The 20,673-nt window shown below is 39.8% G+C and overlaps 2 protein-coding genes across 4 annotated transcripts in view; one reads left to right on the top strand and one right to left on the bottom strand.

Moving 5' to 3' along the window:
• Positions 1–20: 20 nt before the first annotated feature.
• Positions 21–10,924, bottom strand: taf1c (TATA-box binding protein associated factor, RNA polymerase I subunit C). The gene is made up of 15 exons (XM_074690286.1): positions 10,464–10,924; positions 9,611–9,722; positions 9,147–9,196; positions 8,899–8,994; positions 8,663–8,721; positions 8,311–8,552; positions 7,862–7,990; positions 6,889–7,006; positions 6,719–6,790; positions 6,487–6,622; positions 6,268–6,396; positions 4,975–5,176; positions 4,721–4,858; positions 2,395–3,752; positions 21–1,542 (listed from the first exon to the last, which is right to left on the bottom strand). Exons 1-15 carry the CDS (start codon positions 10,578–10,580, stop codon positions 1,300–1,302), a joined length of 3,201 nt encoding a protein of 1,066 aa, XP_074546387.1. The 5' UTR covers positions 10,581–10,924; the 3' UTR covers positions 21–1,299.
• A 706-nt stretch (positions 10,925–11,630) lies between these two features.
• Positions 11,631–20,673, top strand: part of wdr7 (WD repeat domain 7) — a 93,727-nt gene continuing 84,684 nt past the window's right edge. For 2 of the 3 annotated variants that reach the window (XM_074689894.1, XM_074689892.1), the window contains exons 1-9: positions 11,631–11,794; positions 12,831–12,997; positions 13,135–13,241; positions 14,027–14,105; positions 14,195–14,369; positions 14,553–14,629; positions 15,076–15,195; positions 15,332–15,477; positions 15,815–15,917. In XM_074689894.1, the coding sequence (XP_074545995.1) occupies positions 12,839–12,997; positions 13,135–13,241; positions 14,027–14,105; positions 14,195–14,369; positions 14,553–14,629; positions 15,076–15,195; positions 15,332–15,477; positions 15,815–15,917 (966 nt within the window). In that variant the 5' untranslated portion in view covers positions 11,631–11,794; positions 12,831–12,838. The remainder of the gene's footprint in view (positions 11,795–12,830; positions 12,998–13,134; positions 13,242–14,026; positions 14,106–14,194; positions 14,370–14,552; positions 14,630–15,075; positions 15,196–15,331; positions 15,478–15,814; positions 15,918–20,673) is intronic. The other variant, XM_074689893.1, reaches the window with a different exon arrangement.

The following is a 20,673-nucleotide window of genomic DNA, read 5'->3' as shown; positions in this document are numbered from 1 at the left end:
CCTATTGTCTGTAAAAACATCCAACAGTTGCTCCCATCAGATAAAACTTAGTGTGTCCATGATCATTTAGATAAGTTAGATAAACACAGGCTGACATGTCTGTGAAGTAAAAAAAGAACTAAAAAGGGAAGTGAGTATTTTGATCTGATAAAACCAAAAGTGATTTTTTTGTCCCATTTTAGATTAATGACGAAAGTGTTGCAACATTTTATAGATTTCATGAAGCACAATGCTCGTCTTGGACTTCGGATTTTATTAACAAAATAAATTCTGTAGAAAGGTTTCATAGGTTATCAAAACAACTAAGGTTTTTCTTCATATATGAGCGAAAAAACAAGTGAGGTCATGGAAACAAAACTGGTAAAAGGAAGCAAGAAACACATGCACACACACACACACACACAGAAAGAAACTTCCTGATTTAACCAACAAACTGCCTGGATTTACAAACTCTGTCTAATAGCCTGCCTAAAAAATACAACTCTAACTGTCCAGATTGAAATCCATAGATATTACCAATGTTTTATCAGGCTGTGCTGATGGGTCTTCGAACAGTTCAGGGAGGATGTGTAGAGCCATCTTTTAACAATAAAATCTGGGACAAAGTATATTCATATACTAAGAGTGAAGGAGTAAAACTGGTTCAAAACCTCCAATGTTCCTGTAGTCTGAGCCTAAATCAAAGGAATATTGTTTCATACAAAGAACTGAAATAATTTCTTTCACTCACAAATATGAGCAAAACTTTTTTTTTCCACACTTTTAAATTTCAAAATATTTTATTCATCTAATTTAACCTTTAGATTGCCCTCATTAAATAATCTTCAATGTATTACAGCTGTCCCCTCTAATGAAGTCTTTCCATAACTCTTGTCCATTGAGTTATAAGTGACAGAAAACTAGTTCAACAAAAACAGCACACACACACACACACACACACACACACACACACACACACACACACACACACACACACACACACACACACACACACACACAAAAGACACAACCACAAACAGTTAATACAATCCTACCAAACGGATGTGCAGTCCATCTTTTTCAGCCTCCAGATGAAACCCAGTGCTGGATCCTGTTCAAAAACGAAGTCGGTCTCTCATCCAGATTTAAATCCCGTGTGTGTGTTCAGTTCTATAAATTCAATCCCATTGAACTCGACTCTTACATCCAATCATCAGATAGATAGATCCTGCGGCAGATGAAGACATCAAGAATCCAACTGGCTTTCTGTTCTTCGCTCTCAGGCTTTTAGAAACCCAACAGGTTTTCCAACCCAATGAATCAAAACCCCATCCGAGACTTCTTCTTTGGTTGTGATGACTTGAACAGCCCCGGACGAACTTGTGAGTTCTGGAAGGAACGCTGAGACACCGACCACACCAAGGAGTCCTGGGACAGGTCCTTTCCTAGACTCCTCAGAGAGAGGGAAAGAGAGCTGCGGGGCTGGGACGATGCCGCCACAGGTGGACTACCAGGCCACACCGTACTGTCTGAAGGATTACTGTCCTGCTGGGAGGGCTCGTCCTGAAGACAGAGCAGAAACAGAATTGGTCAATAGGCGGATTTTATTTCTGTGTTTTCATTAAAGCAAATCCCTCATGGTCTAAGGATTTTAGATACCAGACGTTTGATTTATATGACTCCAGACAGTACTGCTTTTACATTTTAACTCAAATATAAAAAATGCAGACACAAAAAGAACCCTATCAACTATTTAACCTGACTGTCACCTTTAGTTTTGAGTCTGAACTTTGGAGTCAGGAGATTCCCATCTGAGGACCTAATGCTGCAGGCCGACTCAAACAAGGAGCCAGACAATACAAGCTTGAAAAGTATTCAACAAAATCAGAAAACCACGAACAGAGCCAATGGTAGGAGGCAAAGACTGGGATGATGTGATGGTTCAGTTTAGTTGTGCTATCAGTCACAAAAAGAGAATTCTTAGACTTTTCTTTCATGTAGATAAAATCTAATGTACAAAAAAACACGGGCTGCACCAACCCAGAATATTCTAATCATCAAATCCTTTCTTTCCTGTATCCTCTTGTATCTTTACGCCATGATTTCAGGGAAGTTTTTCAAAGTAACAAGTTGTGTTAAAATAGCTGAATTAAATGTGGGTAAACTGGTTGTAGGCAGTGGGTCACAACTATCAATGTTATCATAGACTGAACTGCTATTAAAGCCTCCACATTTTGAAAACAGACTGCACAAGAAAGAGCTCAACAAAAGCAGCATCTGTGAACATAAGCCTTCTTGACATCAGTCAGGGAAATCCATATTTACATGCTGCCAAACAGCTCTTGGATGAACACATTTCTTTAATAATCCAGAAAAACTGAAGCCTCAGAGTGCCTCTATTTGTACTTGTCTTACCAGAGAGCTGAGGACATCTACAGCTGGACGTTTGTTGATCCTCAAACTGGACCAAGTTGAGATGGGTCTGAGTGCTGGAGGTGAAGTGCAGGAGCTGCTGGCAGTTTGCTGCTCCTCTGGGTTGGCTCTAGCACTTTGTGTTGTTGCAGTGGCAGGACTGTCTGTCTGGACACTAGGAGTACCTGGGGGTGTACTAGCTGTTAATGTCTGACTGTCTGTAAAGCCCACTGACTGGGGCCCGACACTCTCTGCGTCGGAGCAAAGCTCCTGACTTGTTGCAGAGGACCAGCCATGGTAGTCAGAGAAGTCAGAGAGCTCAGACTGGTAGCTGATAGATGATGTGAAGCTCTCGGACAGCTCAGGGCGCCGCCCTGATGCTCTCCTTGCCTCTTTCTCCTTCCTCCTCTTCCTCCTCAGGGCAGCCATCTTTTGCTCCCTGTTCAGCCCCAAACTGTTCTCCCACCATGCACGCAATGTCCCCTCTCCCTGCCATGAGAGCGTCAGGCGCTGGCTCAGCTGGTCCTCCCACTCATCTGTGACTACGGGGTTAGGAATCGGTTCCACATCTGGAGCCGTGATGAAGTCAGAGACAGAGGCGTGAACAAGCAGCGAGTGTTTGGACATGCAGGCTCTAAGATCATGTCTCAGTTTCTGAAATCCAGAGTCTGTGTCAGGATAATTTGCCCTTGGGAAGACATTGTCAGTTTGGACTTCAATGTGCTTAAAGTGGTCTGGTTGAGGTGCCTTTTTGCAACTCTTTTTAATCAATTTCTTGAGCCAGAGTTTCCAGATGCCACGAGCACTGTCACTGAGCTGTACTTCAGTTTGAGCTACGTGACCCGGACTTCTTGAGCCAACCGTTTCCTCCACATTCCCAGGCTCGTCGTCGGTAATTTCCCCAAGCGGTCCATCGTTATCACCCTTGTCCAATCCATTCATTGTATCTGGCTCTGGATCATCATTGGGGATTACCGGCAGATTCAACCTCTTCAGTTTTCGCCTCTCCCATGCTTCAGACTGCGAGTCCTCAGAAGAAGTATCAGTATATATACCAGCCCCTCGTTGGACCCTCACCGCTGGTTCAGGTACGAATCGCTGCACAGTTGGAGCCTGACTTGGTGCAAATACATCCTCATCACTTGATGTTTCTGATACGACCAGCTGAGAATCTGGCTGTTTTGCCTCTTTCAGACTTTGTTTGGGTGACTCCTCCTCGGCTGCTGGAGGTGCAGACATGTCTGGCTTCTCAGACTCGATGATCTGGTAGAAAATATCTCCAGCTTCTGTCAGCTGTAAGACGCAGAGAGACTCTTCCCCACCTCCTCCTCTTTTTCCTTTCATCTGGATACAAGTCAGACCTAAGAGGAAACCAAACAAAGATAAGCCACATTTACACATGTATACTTTTCTTTTCAAAGCAGGCTGGGCTCAAAGTTAAGAGTTTGCGTTGTATTTGCTCCAAAACAGATAACAGAGAGAGAGGTGAAAAGCCGAAATGGATCATGATCTGTACCAAGCAACCTTGGACCTGTCAGCTGACTAAACACTGATAACCAGACCATCTGATATTAACTGGCAATTTTGTTGCTCCACAGGCCAACGCTGCCAAGAAGATCCACTAAAGCACAGTATCTCTAACTACTCAAGGAATATTGGGCTATAGGTAAATTGAAATTTCTGGTTGTAGAGTTTTTACATCACTTGTACTAAGGTTTAGAGCTGGGTACCGAGCTTTGCTTCTTTTATGGCACAGCCCCAAACGCTTCAATGGTACCAAATAGGGCTGAACAATTTTAAGAAAAGATTGAATTGCGATTTATTCTGGCAGATATTGTGATTTCAATTCGATTCACGATTTTCTTCTAATCAAGCTTTGGGATATTCACATGTAGGGCTGAACAATCTTAGGAAAAGATCTAATTTTTCTGGCAGATATTGCAATTCACAATTTTTTAATCATCAATAGTGATGATAAATAATCTGTTTTCATCAACTTCTACTCCTAAACAGAGGCTTTGTGTTGTTGACCTGCTTACCAGCACTTTAAACATATAGATTGTCTACAAATTTGGAAAACAGAATGTGTATAATACTTGACACAACAGATCCTGAGTCAGTCAGGAGCGCTGCAAAAAATTGCTTCTTTGGCGATCTCAAAATTGCATTGTCTAAAATTGCGATTTCGATCTGAAAACGATAAATTGTTCAGCCCTAGTACCAAATATCAAAACACGCCTCGTCTTTTGGTGCCAAGTTCAGCGCTCCTGAGGTTACCAGTTTTGTATGCTTTCTCAAGGCCACCAAACTCAAATCTCGTTCCACAAACCTGCTGCAGGTGAAGACAATCTGTTGGTTGCAGTTTCGAGGTGGTGAGGGATCTGCACAAGAAGGTGTTTCAGGCTGTCTTTGGTTCTGAGCAGAGCCTGGGGAGGGCCATGACTGGAACAGGCATCTGTTCGTCCCCCTGAACACAAACACAGGACTCTGATAATGAGCAGTTAACAAATTGGCCACATGATTGAGACATACAGGATACATTGTTGACCACCAAATAAAAGCTAATTAAAAATCAACTCTAACCTGTGTACTGCAGCAAGGTGATTTCCTGAGAGCTTTGGGAGCCCAACAGAACTTTGACGGTCCCAGCACCCCCTGCTGATGATCCAGAGGAGGTAGGGGTGCCAGAAATAACATGACAAAACATGGGTGGCGACTGTGCCATGTGATCCCATTTCAACATGGGAACACCAGGGAAACGCTCATCCATGATGTAGGCCGAATACTGACAAGGAAACAGAGAGAGAGGGTGCAATCAGTTGTGCAGGATGCTGGTCTTACAGAATGAAATTGGTGAATCAGTTTGTGGAAAAAATCTGATAAAATTTCATAATTAAAACTTCAGCTATTTTCTGGCTGATATTTGTGCTGTGACAGGGGGTTGTGGTCATTAATACACATTTAATTTGTCTAATCTCTCCTGATAACAAGCCTTTCAACATGGAAGATCCAGTCTACTGTGCAGGAGTTTAGCAAGTGTGTTCACATAGTAATGGTCAGAGGCAGTGGGTGTGTGCTGCCGCTGGCACTGATTCAAGGAGGGGGAGCCCAGTTTGAATTTGCGTTTACTAACGAGTAAGAAAAACTCCTGCATACCTTAATAACGACCTAGCAAACATTAAATATTCAACATTCGAGAGTATCTGTGCATTCTTTATTGTCTCTCAAAAGTTGCAGGCTACGTCAGAAATCATTTTCAAAACCATTTACTTATTAAACAATTACTGTTTGCTAGATAGGTGACAACAGTAATGAGGACAGACCACCAGGGGACAATGACCCCCCTGTATCAGTAGATTCATGACAGTTCATCTAATAGCTGCTCAGATATGTAGGTCTGATCTGACAAGTAAAAAGCAGGCTTGAATTGAGAGTGCACAAACTTGTGTTGTTACCAAACAATCCACATAACTGAAGACCTTTGAAAAACAAAGGGGACTGTGTGTTGTTTGACTCAAGAAGACTGTTTGAAATACATTAAAGGCTGTCAGTACAACAGCCATGGGATTGGGCATGTCACATTTTCACACAGACATTTCAGTTCGAAAAATGTATTAAACACATATTAACATTTTTCCACCTACAGAAAAACAGACATCAGTTTGTGTAACCCTGAAAACCCTGACCTCTAGTGGTGAAAAGCATGCACTGCAACAGTTCTTGACAAATTTGACTTGCTTGAAGATTTACTTAAAACATATCCTGTTCTCAGTCAAACTCAGTCAAACACAATATATTTAGTTACTTGGGAACTTTTGAGCTCTGCACTTGAATGAATTGAAAAGAGGGAAAACTTAAGTCTGTGGGATTTCATACCTGGGTGGTGACAAGGTGGTGGAAAGGGTGAGTTTCACTCAAATATTTGGACAGAATAAGTCTCTCCCCATTTCGACACTCCGAGCTTTTGCTGATACGAAACAGCGTGTGACAAATGGCAGGACTCACCTAGACAGACACAAGAGGCGTAATGAAGTTAAAGAGATCATCCTGGAGCCACTATCTCAACTTTGAAACAAACGAAAAAAAACATCTTACTCTGATGTCAGTGAACTCCGCTCCTGTCCTGTCTGCGTACAGCATCACCCTTGGATGGGCTGAGAACTCACACCATCGCCACAAAGATTTGGCATTGAAGTACAGGTTGCTGTCTTCCTCTCTGACTTTCTGAGTCCTTATGGAGCAGACATATTAAATGAGTTTAATCTGACTCATGATGAGATGTTTTACAGAGACTTGTAGTAGAACTGTAAGAAAATTCAGTCCTCACCCTCTGCCGACAGTCCACAGGTTGGCTGTCCCGCTCTCACTTGCCACCAAAACTTCACCTAAAACATGTGGACTGACAACATGCAGGAGAAGAGGTACTTCAACCCTTTTTCTTCCTACTGAACAATTTCCAACAATCATGACAGTAGCTCTCTAAATCAGGCTGCACACCTGACACTGATGCAGGTTGTGATGTCTCTAGTATTGATGACTTGGTGCAAATGAGGTTCATTTGTTTCACTGAAGCCCCAAACTCCACAAAGATAGTCTGACCGCACAGCAACACAACCTATAGAAAAACAAACAGGTATTGAGAAGTCTGCACAGCTTTGTTAAAAAAAAAAAAGGACAACACACTCCTGATAGGGCTGGGTGATAATGTGAAAAATCAAAATCATGATTCACTGAACCTTTAACTTCGGTTTTGGTTAGTGCACAATTATCCCACTCTCAACTCAGTTTATTCTGTAAATATTTTTATAATGTTGAAAAAAAGTGACTGACAACTAACTTGTGCCTACTATTTTGGCTGAAACTTAGTATGTTGTAGGCAGTATGTGAAAACTTGCAAAACCTACAGTACGCCAAAAATCCAGGGTGTCCTACTGATAAAGGAAAATTTCTCAGTATGCAACGAACCAGTCTACCCGGCATACTATTTCCAGATTTTTCAAATAAACAGTATAACTTTAGGCGCAAGATTAAAAATAATATTTGATGATTCTGTTTTGATATGCTTGACAAAATAACTAAAATGTCAAGATCTACCCAAAATTTGTTTTGTACATAAAGGCCAAAGAAAAAATAATTATCAGCTGTAGCTCTATTATTAGAAACTGAAAACCTGAGTAGTATACAAAACGAAACAGACCCAACAGAACAGGCATACTACATACTACAAGCATATGCAGTAGGCAGTCCCTACTACAAATAAAATTAACATGTAGTATGTAGTAGGTGGTTAGGAAAACAGTATCGCGTAGCTAACTCATTTTCTAACAGCCTTTATGCTTTGCGACACCCTGGCGGCTTGTCATGTAACTGCACACGTCAGAAGCTGTACATGTCAGTTTCAATTATTTTTCAATAAATCACCCAGCCCTAACTCCTGGTAAAACTTATAGATGTAAACTTATGTTTGTACTTTGGTTTAACAGAGAAGCAGAGCTGATCTGTCTGACGGGGCCTTTCAGCTGGAATCTGCTGCTGCTGCTCTGGGCATCCACACAGGGTGAACCTCCACTTTGATGCTGAAAGTCCACTTGGTGGAAGTCTGAGGTACTGCATTAAGAACCAAAATCAAGGCCCAAGGAAAGGAAACACAGATGTGTCCTACACATCTTATTCAGCCATGGAGTGGCAGAAAGTGCAGAGTGCAGAAAACTAGAATATAAGAGACAGGAGGCATTTCTATTCTTGATACTGCAGTCACCTTACTCAGTTTCAGGACCACTTGCTAAAGCAATCCATGAAGTAATCCAAGTATAACCTCTTCTTTTGGTGGCTGGGACCCAAAATATGAGGGAAAACTGAAAACTGAAAATACTGGACCTTCCATTAACAGTTTTGTGTAAAGTAAGATCTTAAGGATACTGAGGCAGTCCAGTCCTGGATTTTGGGGATAGACGAGGCAGCCGCGCTCAGAGCTCTGTGAGCACGGAATAAATGCTAAAGCGCCCCCTGTGGCTTCTTCAGAGAACAGCAAGCGGTCCCTCTGCTCTTTTAGCTCCCTGTACAGTAGACCCCCCAGCAGCTCAGGAGAGACAGAATGAACTACGTCCCAGAGCAAGGAACTGTACCCATCCAGAGTTCTGCAGCTATATGTCTTTGGGTTGCTGGAAAATGACGTAACATTAAAAACAACAAAACTCACTAGCACACATTCTTTAATCAAAATTCTGTCCACTTACACTCACTATAGTATTTACCAGTCAGATCCACTCACATGTTATGATGCCCAAACTCTATAGTCTTCCAACTATAGACCAGGTTTTTGCGATGTTTCTGTAGAAAATAAGCACACAAAAAAACAACAAGATGAAATGTTGTAAGGCTCCAAGAGACCAAACACACAACTTTCTGTAGTTAACTTTTGTGTCTTAAAAAAAAAACTCCATACAAAGAAATGACTTGATGAGATAAACAGTTTTTTCCATAATATGTGTTTTCTTATCAACTCACTGCTTCTGATTCGCCTTTAACATCCAAGTTTTCATGAAGGATTTCACCCATACAACCAAAGGCATCCTGGCGGTGATCTATGAAAAAGTTCTGCAACTAAAGACAAAATAAAACTCAAAAAACTGTTTGATACCTAAAGAAAAACAAATCTATTGTGATATATTTTGGATTATTATTTTTGACACTACAGCTCCATAATCAAAACAGCCCTTAAAAAAATGATATCTGAAGTACATATGTTTACTCACGTGTTCTCTGAAGTCTAGTGGATCTGGGGGCTCCACAGGCCACAAAACAGCTACAATAGATGTTGATAAAATTAACAGATCAATACAGAAACGGATTAGAAAAGTCAACATATGGATTTGGGAGATTTAAATTGAAAATGAACCAGCTGGAGTTTATCACCTGGTGATTTAAAAAAAAAAAAATTACTGTGGCTGAATTTTGAGATACTCTATTGTGGTACGTCATTTCTTCCATTAAAACACATGAATAAATTCCGATTGTTCTTTTCCTCCGAAACGTGTTGGGAAAATCAAACACTATAACAGACAAAGAAGCTACCTAATTTAAGATCAGTTCAACAAATAAGATTTTACTTTTACTTCATGGGATCTTAAGTGAAAATAGGAAGAATAGTAGATAGATGATGATAATAGACTTGATAAACCTGTAGTGTATTGGAATACAACTGCCATAAGGGACTCACACTTTCTAGGGGACAGGAGAGGAAGAGGCACTGGTTCCCTGTGATGCCAGGTCACCCCTCTGACCCGGTGTCTGGATGTATAAGTCCAGCTGGAGAGAGGACCTGAGCCGCCCTGTAACCAACAGGAAAAATTGTAAAGTAGATTAAACAAAACATCTTACTCACTCACATGGAGCCATAAAACCATCTCGGGTCTCCCATTTCACATACAGATTTAACTTCAACAGAAGGCTTCAAACTATTTGGTACCTTGTAAAGTATTTGCATTTGCTAATCACATTACTTGAAAGGATATGTTCTTTTACAATTCTGAACATGACCAAACGGTTGTCTTGACTTAATACAAATAAAATCAAAATTAATTCAACCACAGTATAGACAGAATAAGAATAGTCTTTATTCGCCAAGTATCTTCAAGCATACAAGGAATTTGACCCCAGTTTGAACCACATTCTCTCTGTACAATTATTTATGAATACCAAATATTGCAAAAATAGAAAAGCAGCTTAAGTAAGAACTACTAAAAATAATAATATTGATAATCTTTTCAAGGGAGAATAAAAAATATGCACATTTAAGCTACAAAGAGCACTGAATAGGACGTAAAAAAGTGCGATTTGCAATGTAAAATGAATGTGCAGAAGGAAACAAAAAGGCTGTCATTCATGAGGTATATGATCATATGCGTATATTAAAGATTATACAGGACAAAAAGGCGAGTAGCTTACAATGAAACACTTTGGCGGTCAAAGAAGCGTCTTTATATTTTTGAAAAGGGATCTGGTATAATACAGGTCGCAATGAGTCGATTTGGCAATATCAGTGACTAGCATTGAGCTAACAGCTGACCCACCTGAGCCATGACTCTGTCATAGCAGCCCCAATTTCCAACGCAGTGTTGCTGGAGCGAGTCCGGCGGTCCGCAGTAATAAAACGAAGGGAAAAGCTGATTAGGAAACTGGTAGTCCATTTCCCACAAGTGTTATATCAATCACTGGAGATGTCAGTATTCTAATGGCGTATATGTCGCCTCTCTACTCTCACAACGTGTCTGGGAACAAGTCTGGACATGTTGTTCCCCAGCTTAGCTAACGTTAGCTTTTCTTCTCATGCTGCTGACGCGTAAATAGCCGCTATGATCTTCTCTTTTAAACATGGCATGCATTCAGCAAGCCAGGCTACAATAAGTAAATACCAACTACAAACCAGCGTACAAACAAATCGAGCTAAAGCTAGGAAATAATCCCAAATTGTCAGTGAATTCACCGCACACGTGTTGACTTGCGGCCATCATTCGTCAAGTCACGCGGTGTTCGAGGTGGCGGCAACAGCGATGTAATTTCCGGCTAAAAATAAAACATGCAATGAATGAAAATAAACCTGAACGAGATTGCAATGAGACCACCTATAACAGTCAATACTGGGACGAAATCGGACTAAGTTGGTGGTTATAGAGTAGACAAGAAAAACGAAGCTCTCATTAAACATAACAAGCAACTTGGCCGACTTATCTTTTATTTTGAAGTTTAAATTCTCATGCAAAGCAAGAGTTATATGCTAACTTTACCAACTCTACAACGTCTAACAGCTTTTGTAAATGACAAAACAAACTATAAACGACACTATACTACTTGCTTTCTTTCATTAACCGCCTTAACCTCAATAACTTTTTCAACTTTTTTAAATACCTTTGTCACCAGTATTAACTTTTGAATATTTTTTTTTGTCCAGGAGAACCAACCATGTTGTACATACAATTAAAATTTGCGTTTTTTTTTTAAATTTCACGGTGTCTGTATTTTTTGCTAGCAGCTATTTTATTATTAAAAATAATAAATAAAAAATTCTATAAACTTTAACTCAATTTTCCTCTTTTCATAGACACGTTCATTTGTTCGTCAATTTGATATGCCTGTGTCATCATCAATGAAAAAAAATCCCTTTCAATTTTAAATCTCTTATGATCTGTGTATGTAAAAAGGAATACTTGTGCTTTTATTTTGCCCGGAAACAGCTCGTTGTCGTCGCGTGATCAGCTGACCGAACAGAACGGTTTGCCAGTGGCATAATCAGTAAAATTAAGCTGAAAAAGAGGACGATTTCGGATTATATTTGCCACAGAGGCAAAGTTTCACTCAAAAACTGTGCACCTGAAGGACATGTCCGAATAGGATATCTTTTTTGGTATGTATTTGTATATTTTGACATTGTGTTTTGGTTTCGTTAGCCGTGCTGCTAACCCGGTAGTAACGACATTGCAGGTGTAGTTTAACGTTAGCTTTAGCATTTCAGGGATCACTGCACAGCTAATCTGCCCTCTAATATCTAACAGTTACATGCATCTTAAAATTTAATTTCTTGCGAATTGTAGGTTTGTTTGAAGTCTCTCAAGTGTCTGACATTTTGCATCTGACATCCCATTTGACGTATCGTTATTTCTCCCTTGAGAAAAGGGAGGCTACGCAGCTTGTTTACCTGGTTGTAACGTCAAAGTGAATAAATTACGAAAGGCAGGAAAATACAAGATGTAGACATTGTGAATTGAAAGTGTGTTGTGTTATTTTTAAGCAAAGCGTCACAGCGAGGGTCCCAGCTGTGCCTGCGTCGGACAGGACAGAAGGGCGAATCGTGACTCCTTGATCGTGTTTTGTAGCAGTGATCAGGCTTATGTGTAAATTGATTGATTGATTCTGTAAGCCAGTTCACAAAGTTTATTCTGACCAATGTTGATGTCTATGTCAGTATTACACAGTACTAGTGGTATACATGATGTGAGCTGGCCAAACATTAACATTAAGATTCCAGTGTGACATATGTTCCGCATCTTTTATCATATTGTAAACTATTCCAACCTCTAAGAAAAAAAAAACAAACCACAAGTTGCTTGATTGACAAAGCTGTTGGTCCAGACTGCTTTTTTTCTGTATGTATCTTCACAGAAATAAAGCAGGGGATAATATTGGAAAATACACACACATAATAAAAGTATAAGAGCTGAGGGACTGATAGCGCACATTGTCTTAAACAAATCAAAACGTTTCTGTGAATTGTAATCAATAGAATGGTCATATAAAGTTGCAGACCTCAAGTGTTCATATAATGCATCCCTGAATGCACCTCAGCTAGGAGGGGCTAAGATGCAAGTCTAGGATGCATAGATGCACATTCAGAATACTCAGACAGAGCTTTGCATCATTCAATTTCACCTCTTTCTTTCCAGCTGGCATAATGTCTGGGAACAACTTGGTCCTACCCATAGTGCTCTGGGGCCGGACGGCTCCCACTCACTGCATCAGCAGCCTGCTGGTGATGGATGACTTCAGCACCATCATCACAGGATGCCATGATGGACAGATCTGTCTCTGGGACATGACACCTGAGCTGGAGGTACTGATAAGTGGAACACAGCTGGAGATAATATAGCCTACCAATCCTTTACTCTTTCATTGAATTATTGAAAACCTATATTTTGCTCTTCTCCCCCTTCCCTCTACCCCCACTTCTTCTCTTCTTTTCTTCTTTAGATTTGTCCCCGGGCCATGTTGTTTGGTCACACTGCCTCCATCACCTGCCTATCAAAAGCAAGTGCATGCAGTGACAAGCAGTATATTGTCAGTGCATCAGAGAGCGGGTGAGAACATTTTGATCTGTCAGGAATGTAACATTTACTATGGTTTTAATGCTTGATGATGCCATGTTTAAATAAATGTGTACGTCTGTAGTTAGCTTAGAATCTTTGCTGAAACTCGTTATAATCTTCAAGATTTGTTGTCCTGCACAGACAAGCTTTCCAGAATTTTTTTCAGAGTTATCCTGCAGTCTGTCAATATCAAATGGCCAAAAAATAATGATACTAACTTATTTATTATTGAATTGTCATATATTACTATGGTTTTGTCTTTTTGTGTTGCAGCACAATTGATTAATAATTCTACTTTTGGATTTGAGAATGTCAGGCTAGGCTTAAAAAGAGGTTCAGAAAACAGAATTTGTTTTGAAAACCAGTGTTCAAACAAACAGTTTGGCACATTAGGTGGACACTTTATTTTCCCCATCTAACAACCTTCTAACGCCAGTGGTTGTCCATGTTTTGTTGTCTGACTTGGTTTGTGCAGTCGGGTAATTTCATGTCAGACAACTCAAATGTCTATTGCCAGCTGCTGCACTTTCAGGACAAACAAATGGAGCATTTATATGCAGTTATATAAAAACGGTCTTTAGCACGGCATCAGTGATCAAAAGGGAATAAAGCACTGTTTATTTTTATACTCTATTCATGTGACAACCTTCAGCATTAGCAGTTTCAGTCAAATAGAAGATATGGTTAAAAGGTTTAACACATGAATGTCAGGTGAGAGTTTTTGTTTGACGCTTCCTGCTCATTCACGTCTAACTTCAGGTTGCTTATGTTTCCAGAGAGATGTGTTTATGGGATGTGAATGATGGACGCTGTATTGAGTTCACTAAGCTGGCCTGTGCTCACACTGGCATTAATGTAAGACAAACACAAACTAACACATTACTTATTCTTAAATAAAGTTGTTTGTGTGTTAAGATTCCTTTTGTGTGTTTTTTTTTTTTCAGTTTTATCAGTTCACCATTGGCACTGAGAAGGAGGGACGTCTGCTCTGTAATGGCCATTACCCAGAAATCCTTGTTGTGGATGCCACCAGTTTGGAGGTCTTGTACTCGCTGGTGTCTAAGATCTCTCCTGACTGGATCAGCTCCATGAGCATCATCCGATCTCACAGAACACAGGGTAAAAGATGCGGGCGGAGCTGTGGTGTTCGATTCATGCTCAAAGAGCAAAATGGTCTCATTAACAGTTAAAACATCAGAATAAGGAGCATTAAATGTTATAATTAACTTAGGAGAACATTAGCTTTCAAAACAAAGGTTTGTATAATGAACTATGAGCTACTAACTTCCTGTCTTTGAACAGAGGACACAGTGGTGGCAGTGTCAGTGACGGGGATTTTAAAGGTCTGGATCATCACAGCTGAGGTCAGCAAGATGCAGGTACACTCGTGTACAGACGTTTATTCATATTACTCATTAGTTTTGTGTCTGAGTTGTGCATTTTTCTGGAAACATTTGTGAATAAAGAGCAGTTTGAGCGCCATGTGCAGAGGCTGTAATCCTGCTTCTGTCTTATCTATGAAAGGCAAAAATGCTAGAAAAAAGGGCTGAAGAAACCCCAACACTCTTATAAACGTGTTCATGACATCTAACGCTTGTATGCTTTTGTTCATACTTGATTCTTATTTAGGAGGCTTGCATTTACGCTCACTGAGCCAATAGTCCACCTGGTGTTCCATGTCAGATTGACCCATAAAATTAGCATTTTCTTTACCTGTATCTCAAGCAGAGATTGAATTGTACCTTTTTTTGGCTCCACCTACAGTGTTGTTATTGTGTGAATCCCTAGACTTTAATGTGTGTAACATCTGTATTTGTGTGCTTAGGACTTGGACCCTGTGTTTGAAGAAGAGTCCAAACCCATCTACTGTCAGGGCTGTCAGAGCGTCTCCTTCTGTACCTTCACCCAAAGCAGCCTGCTCGTTGTCTGCTCAAAGTACTGGAGGGTAAGCTGATCCTGCATCTTTAACAAACTCTACACCACAAAGTGCTGAAGCAGAGTAATGCCTGGACTGAACTGTTTGCCCTTACAAGTCTCTGATGATGCTAGATGCAATAACAGATGTGTGTCTCTCTTGTCAGGTGTTTGATGCAGGGGACTACTCGTTGCTCTGCTCTGTGCCCAGTGAAAACGACCAGGCCTGGACTGGAGGAGAGTTCATTGCTGCAGACAAAGTCATCATCTGGACCGAAGATGGCTGCAGTTTCATCTACAAGCTACCTGCCAGGTAAATCTACTGCCCCCCTTCCCCACATTGTTACTCAGTATCACATTATAGTGTGCAGAAGAAAAACAGCAATTTAAAAATTCAAGTGAAATGAGAATGTGTAAAAAGCATAATTCAGAACAAATCAGCATATGAACAATTTACCACTTTGAAGAAGTCAGATGAAGTTAGAATTAGATATCAGATGCTGTCAACTCTGCACACCAGGAGCACAGGCTCAGGCTAAGTTATGGGAGCTTCTCTGCAGGGTTCAATCAAAACTGACTGGGTTAGAATAAAGCTGGACCAAAAAAGTGAATTAAGACTCATTGTTCAAGTGTTTTTGTGTGTTCCTCAGTTGTTCACCTGCAAGTGAACATTTCCGCAGTGATGTTGGGAAAACCAAGGAAGGCTCGATCCCTCCACTGATCTACCGTATCTCTGGCTTTACAGACAAACAGGTCAGTGCTCCGTCCTTCATTTTGTCCCAGTAACTGAGATTTTTTTCCATGCTTTGAAATTCCAGCCTACACATTACTTCTGTTTTTTGTTTATTCCAAATCTTAACAGAGACCACAACACACAGGCACCAAGTTTGCATTTGATATTTTCCCTAAGGAATTTTGTGTCAAAAAGATTTTCACACATGCTTAAGACTGTTTAACAGCCCAGAAAAAAATTACCGTGCACCAGGGGTGTGTCCAGAGAGACAACCAGGGTTGGCATAGGGCATTGGCATTGAGAGCTGTGCACATGACTTGGAATGTTAGCAATAGCTAATCAGCAGAATGTGACATATATCTGGTTAGCAGAAAGCCAGCTTTCGTCACTGTTTATCCCGTGCTGCTCTCCAAGCGCCCAAAGCGAGTGAAAGTCAAGCCAAGCTTCACCCTTAATTTGGAAAAAACTTGATCTCGTTGCCGTTTTGTTTCACTTTGGTTGTATCTTTCTTCCTCTGCGCTACTTCCACTGTTGTAGCTGCTCTGACGCTAAGTCACTTGAGCACTGGATACCCTGTGATTGGCTGATGTAGCCACACTTACTCTCTGCCCAGAAACGTCCTAATACAACCAAAGCATCAACATACAGGCAGTGAAGGGGTTCAAGGCAGACACAGGCACTGACATACATGTATAGAGGCCCATAGGAAACAATTGGGCAGGATTATTCCAGTTGATGTATTTTCTTTTTTAGGAAAATCCTGCGGACTCCACCTTCACCTTTGAGAAAAGTTTTTTGCAGATCTGTTTTAGGGGATATGTACTTGTTAAAGTAGATATCATTAAAGGAGTCAGAACTCATAAATCAATTATTTTAATTTGTGTGTGGGGGCACACATACTTAATGGCACCTCTGTATAAATTTGCCCTCCTGGTTGGGTCGCTAAAATGAAAAACTCTGGACATGCCCCTGTTGTGAAAATAACCATCTCACCAAAGTTAAGTTGTGGCTATGTTTGTTTTCCTTCTTTCTTTGAGCTTCATCTCAGTTTATTTTAACATATTTATTCCTCAAAAATAGAAATGGCATTGAAATTAATTTAACTGTTTAGTGTACCTGTTTACAGAGATTCAAAACACTTGATGTGTGCCTTCTTCAGTGTCTCATAACCTGTGAAAGAGGAGATCTGAATAATATGGAGGGAAATGCGGCTCTTGCTTGCCTTGTGTTCTTTTTTGAAAAGATCTTTAGTATTTGGGATATTACTAATAACAGTATATATGTGGCTGTTTTGCCTTGAGGTGACGCTTTGTTAGTACGATTATTTAAGAGTTTAGGAAAGAACTTGACAAACACAGTTATTTGTACTAAAGAAGCAGATTATTGGTTCCTTTTTGGCCTTTAATCTGATGATAGATACTCAGTGTAATCCATGAATGTGAACCTGCCCCTTTAGCATTTTGTGTTCTGTGTAATTCTGATTTGATATCATCCTTCAGTATGTTATTTTGAGTGTATTTATAATTTATTGTCTTGAACGTATTTATTTGTTGTCTGTGCCTTTTTTGTTATGTTGCTGTTCCTTCTGTTGTCGTCTGCCCCACCTCCTCACTTCTCTCAGAAGGAAGGAGAAGGAGGTGAGGAGGAGGTGGGGGTTGTGGAGGTGATGTGCCTCCCTGCCGGCGGGTGCGACTGGGAGCTCTACACCCCAGAGTTGCTATACCGACACCGGCCTCTAGAGGCGCCAGTAAGCCCCAGAAAATGTGCACTGGAATAAACAAAGGCAGGAAGAAGATAGTTCATTTTCTGGTCTGAGCTGCAAAACCTAAAAAAAACCAAAACATTAAAACAAAATACCAGATTGAGACATAGTTTTATTGTGAAAATTTAATCTTAAAAAAAAAAATAGATAAATAAAAAAATTCAATGTTACCATCTGCTGCTTTATGGCCAAATAAAGCTGAATGGTTTGGAGAGAGAGTGCAGAATTATCATTGTTTGGCACTATTTTATTATTCTTTAAAAGATCATACCACTGTTTAATCCCAAATAACTTGACTATACACTCCTTTTTTGAATATGTCTGGTGCTGATGGGATGTTTTTTGAATTGGTATAGAAGTTTTTTTTTTTCCTGAGATCATGAAAAATGCTATTTAGCAGTAAAAAATTAAGCTCTCAGCAACTTTTGAGTAAAAACAGTGGTATTTTCTTTTTTTTTTTTAAGGAGCTAGTGATGGCTTTTGACTGTGCAGAAGGTGTTTGTGCAAATGTGGAGTTCTGAAGTGCTCTTTATGCTCATCATTTTTAATTGGATGAAGTGCAGTTTAAATTCATCCTGTTTTATACGTTGTGACTTTGCAGCTCAGCTAGAAGTAATGACAACACAGGAGAGGAGCAGATGTGATAAGTCTTTTGCAACGTCTGCCGCTCAGTGGCTCACATTCACCCAGCACCTTTGAAAAAAGGGCCAAAATGCAAGAGTATTAAAAGTTTGGCTTATTTTTTTTCATTTTTATTATGTTAAAATTACCATGAAAACTTTCAGAAGCAGAGGTAACTGTAGAACACTGTATTTCAGAGCTGAAAGTCTTGATATTTGTTTAGATATGCACCAGTATGATTGAGGATTCAGCATTTACTTTAACCTTTGTTTTGTAAAAGTCACAGAGTGGCTAAGCAGGAAGTTGAATTCTAATATTGATTAAAAAAATATTATAGGACGAGGTTAAAAATCCTGTTGTGTTTTCTATGACAATGAACAGCTGATTGATTGATTGATTGATTGGTTGATAATCTCAAGCTTAAGTTCAATGTTCAATGGAACAGTCTCCATTTGATTCAGACTCCATTTACATCAGTATTAGCTTTGCAAATTATAATCATAGTAAGAAGTGTTGGAGTTTATATCATTCAAAAAATTGTGAAGTCACTAGTTTCACTTTTACTGTAAATGAAAATTGCCTCCCAATATTGGTTAACCGCCAATGACAACCAATAATATTGGTCTTGAGAAAAACCATATTGGTCTATCTCTATTAAAAAGTGGGGTTTCAACAGATCGTGTGCATTAATGCTAAGGGGGACAGATTACTTGTAAAAGTGCTGTATTAAAGTGTGAGCCACTACATCAACGGTACCAAAAGTGACCTGTCTGTCTTTGCTCCTCTCTTCAGTTTCCTTCCTGCCTGACTGAGAGACTGAACTCATTCTGGTTCACTTTCCTCATTCTCTCCTCCCACTAAAACAAAACTCCTCCTCCAAAAGCACCATTACCCTCCTCATCTGTCTTCATACTGATGAAGATGCATGCAAAGTCCCTGAGTTTATTAAAAATTAATGCAGAAGTAAGCGATAACAGTACTGGCTTGCAGAGAGGGGACTCAAAGAGTAGGAGGAATATAGAAGATACTAAGGCCAGCTTTCAGTCAGAGAGAAAACCTGAGGGTGAAAAACGAGAGTTACATATCCTTGATCAAATGAAAGAAACAATTTCTTCAGTTACTGCTAATTTTCTTGGATTCCAGGAATGATGTGGAATAAATTAGGTACACTGAAAGCTTAGTGGAGCTCAGGGAAGGATTAATTCTAAAGAAGAAGAGTCATTACAGTTCAGAAAGTCAAACTTTCTGAACGTAGAAGGTATTTGTCTTTGGTGTAATGCTAATTTTAGAAAACAGACTCTCTGATGTCAGACCCACCCACTTTATGTTTTATTGTTATGACTTCGTAAAAGAACAAACTAGAAAAATACAAAAAATATATTTTTCTGTTGAACAAAAACGGTTTTTTTTTTTTTCAGATGTATGTTTTAAAAGCATTTTAAGATGTTGTACTGGACATCAGTAATATTTTATCAACAGCAATGGCTAACACTGCTCTCCTTGTTTTTCCTCTCCCTCTTGAGTGGTGTTTTTGTTTTTGTTTTTGGACTTATTATCATCTTATATCAAGATGTGGTTTGGTTTGTGACTGTGTGTGTGTGTGTCTGTGTGATTTATCGTGTGTTAACATTGAGTGGCACTTTGCATTTCCTCTGTGATCATCCACAATTCTTAGACAAGCTCATCAGTTATCGCTCACAACAGACACCTCGATCATTCCCTGCTTCTGTTCCCCCTAAAATGTGGACGTCAATCTGATGATGGCTGCACATCATCACTAACTTTCATCCCGTCCATCATTTTTCACTGTGATGGAAAACTGCAGCCCTCCACCTTCTTGAGCAGTGCTTAAGGTCCAAGAAGCAGTTCAGACAAAAGATAGAAAAGACGAGAGACATGGGTAGGAAACGAAGAAATGACCTCTTGTTAGATTTTGTTTACAATTTTTAGAAACAGCATTTTTGTCTTAAAACTCCTGTGAGGAGTTTTAAAGTGTTCAGATCAGGCTGAAATAAGTAGTGATGAGGTTTTTTTTTTGACAAATATTAATGCAAGACCACCAACGACAAGATGATCTGTTTCTACACTAGTTTTTAGTGACTGTAAAGTCTGTCTCAGGGTAGGTGCCAGCAATTGCTTTTTCTGTTTTCAATTGTTACTGCAAATATTGTCAGTGAGCGATACATTTGGCCATTCACAAAAAGAATCAAAAATTAAATACAGAACAAGAAAGAGAAATTAGCACAAAAGTAAAGCAGTTCGTGTTTGGTACATTATTTCTTTGTTGTAAAAATGCGTCTTGGCAATAAATCTAGAGAGAGCCTGTTTATTTCTCTTTTGGTCTGTGCCATATTTGTAAGGAACATGTATTTGTGGATATGTGGGTTTCGCCA

This window comes from Halichoeres trimaculatus, unplaced genomic scaffold, assembly GCF_033239565.1.
Source record: "Halichoeres trimaculatus isolate MK-OKI-2021-1 unplaced genomic scaffold, fHalTri1.1 fHalTri1_scaffold_16, whole genome shotgun sequence".
NCBI classification, from domain to species: domain Eukaryota; kingdom Metazoa; phylum Chordata; class Actinopteri; order Labriformes; family Labridae; genus Halichoeres; species Halichoeres trimaculatus.
This window is presented reverse-complemented; position numbering and strand designations above follow the sequence as displayed.

Excerpts from the sequence above, each read along its gene's own strand:
- taf1c (XM_074690286.1), bottom strand. The coding sequence starts at position 10,580 with ATGGACTACCAGTTTCCTAATCAGCTTTTCCCTTCGTTTTATTACTGC. Across the intron at positions 8,722-8,898 it reads TTAAAGGCGAATCAGAAGCA|AAACATCGCAAAAACCTGGT; the intron begins GTGAGTTGATAA and ends TATTTTCTACAG. Across the intron at positions 4,859-4,974 it reads CACCTTGCTGCAGTACACAG|GGGGACGAACAGATGCCTGT; the intron begins GTTAGAGTTGAT and ends GTTTGTGTTCAG.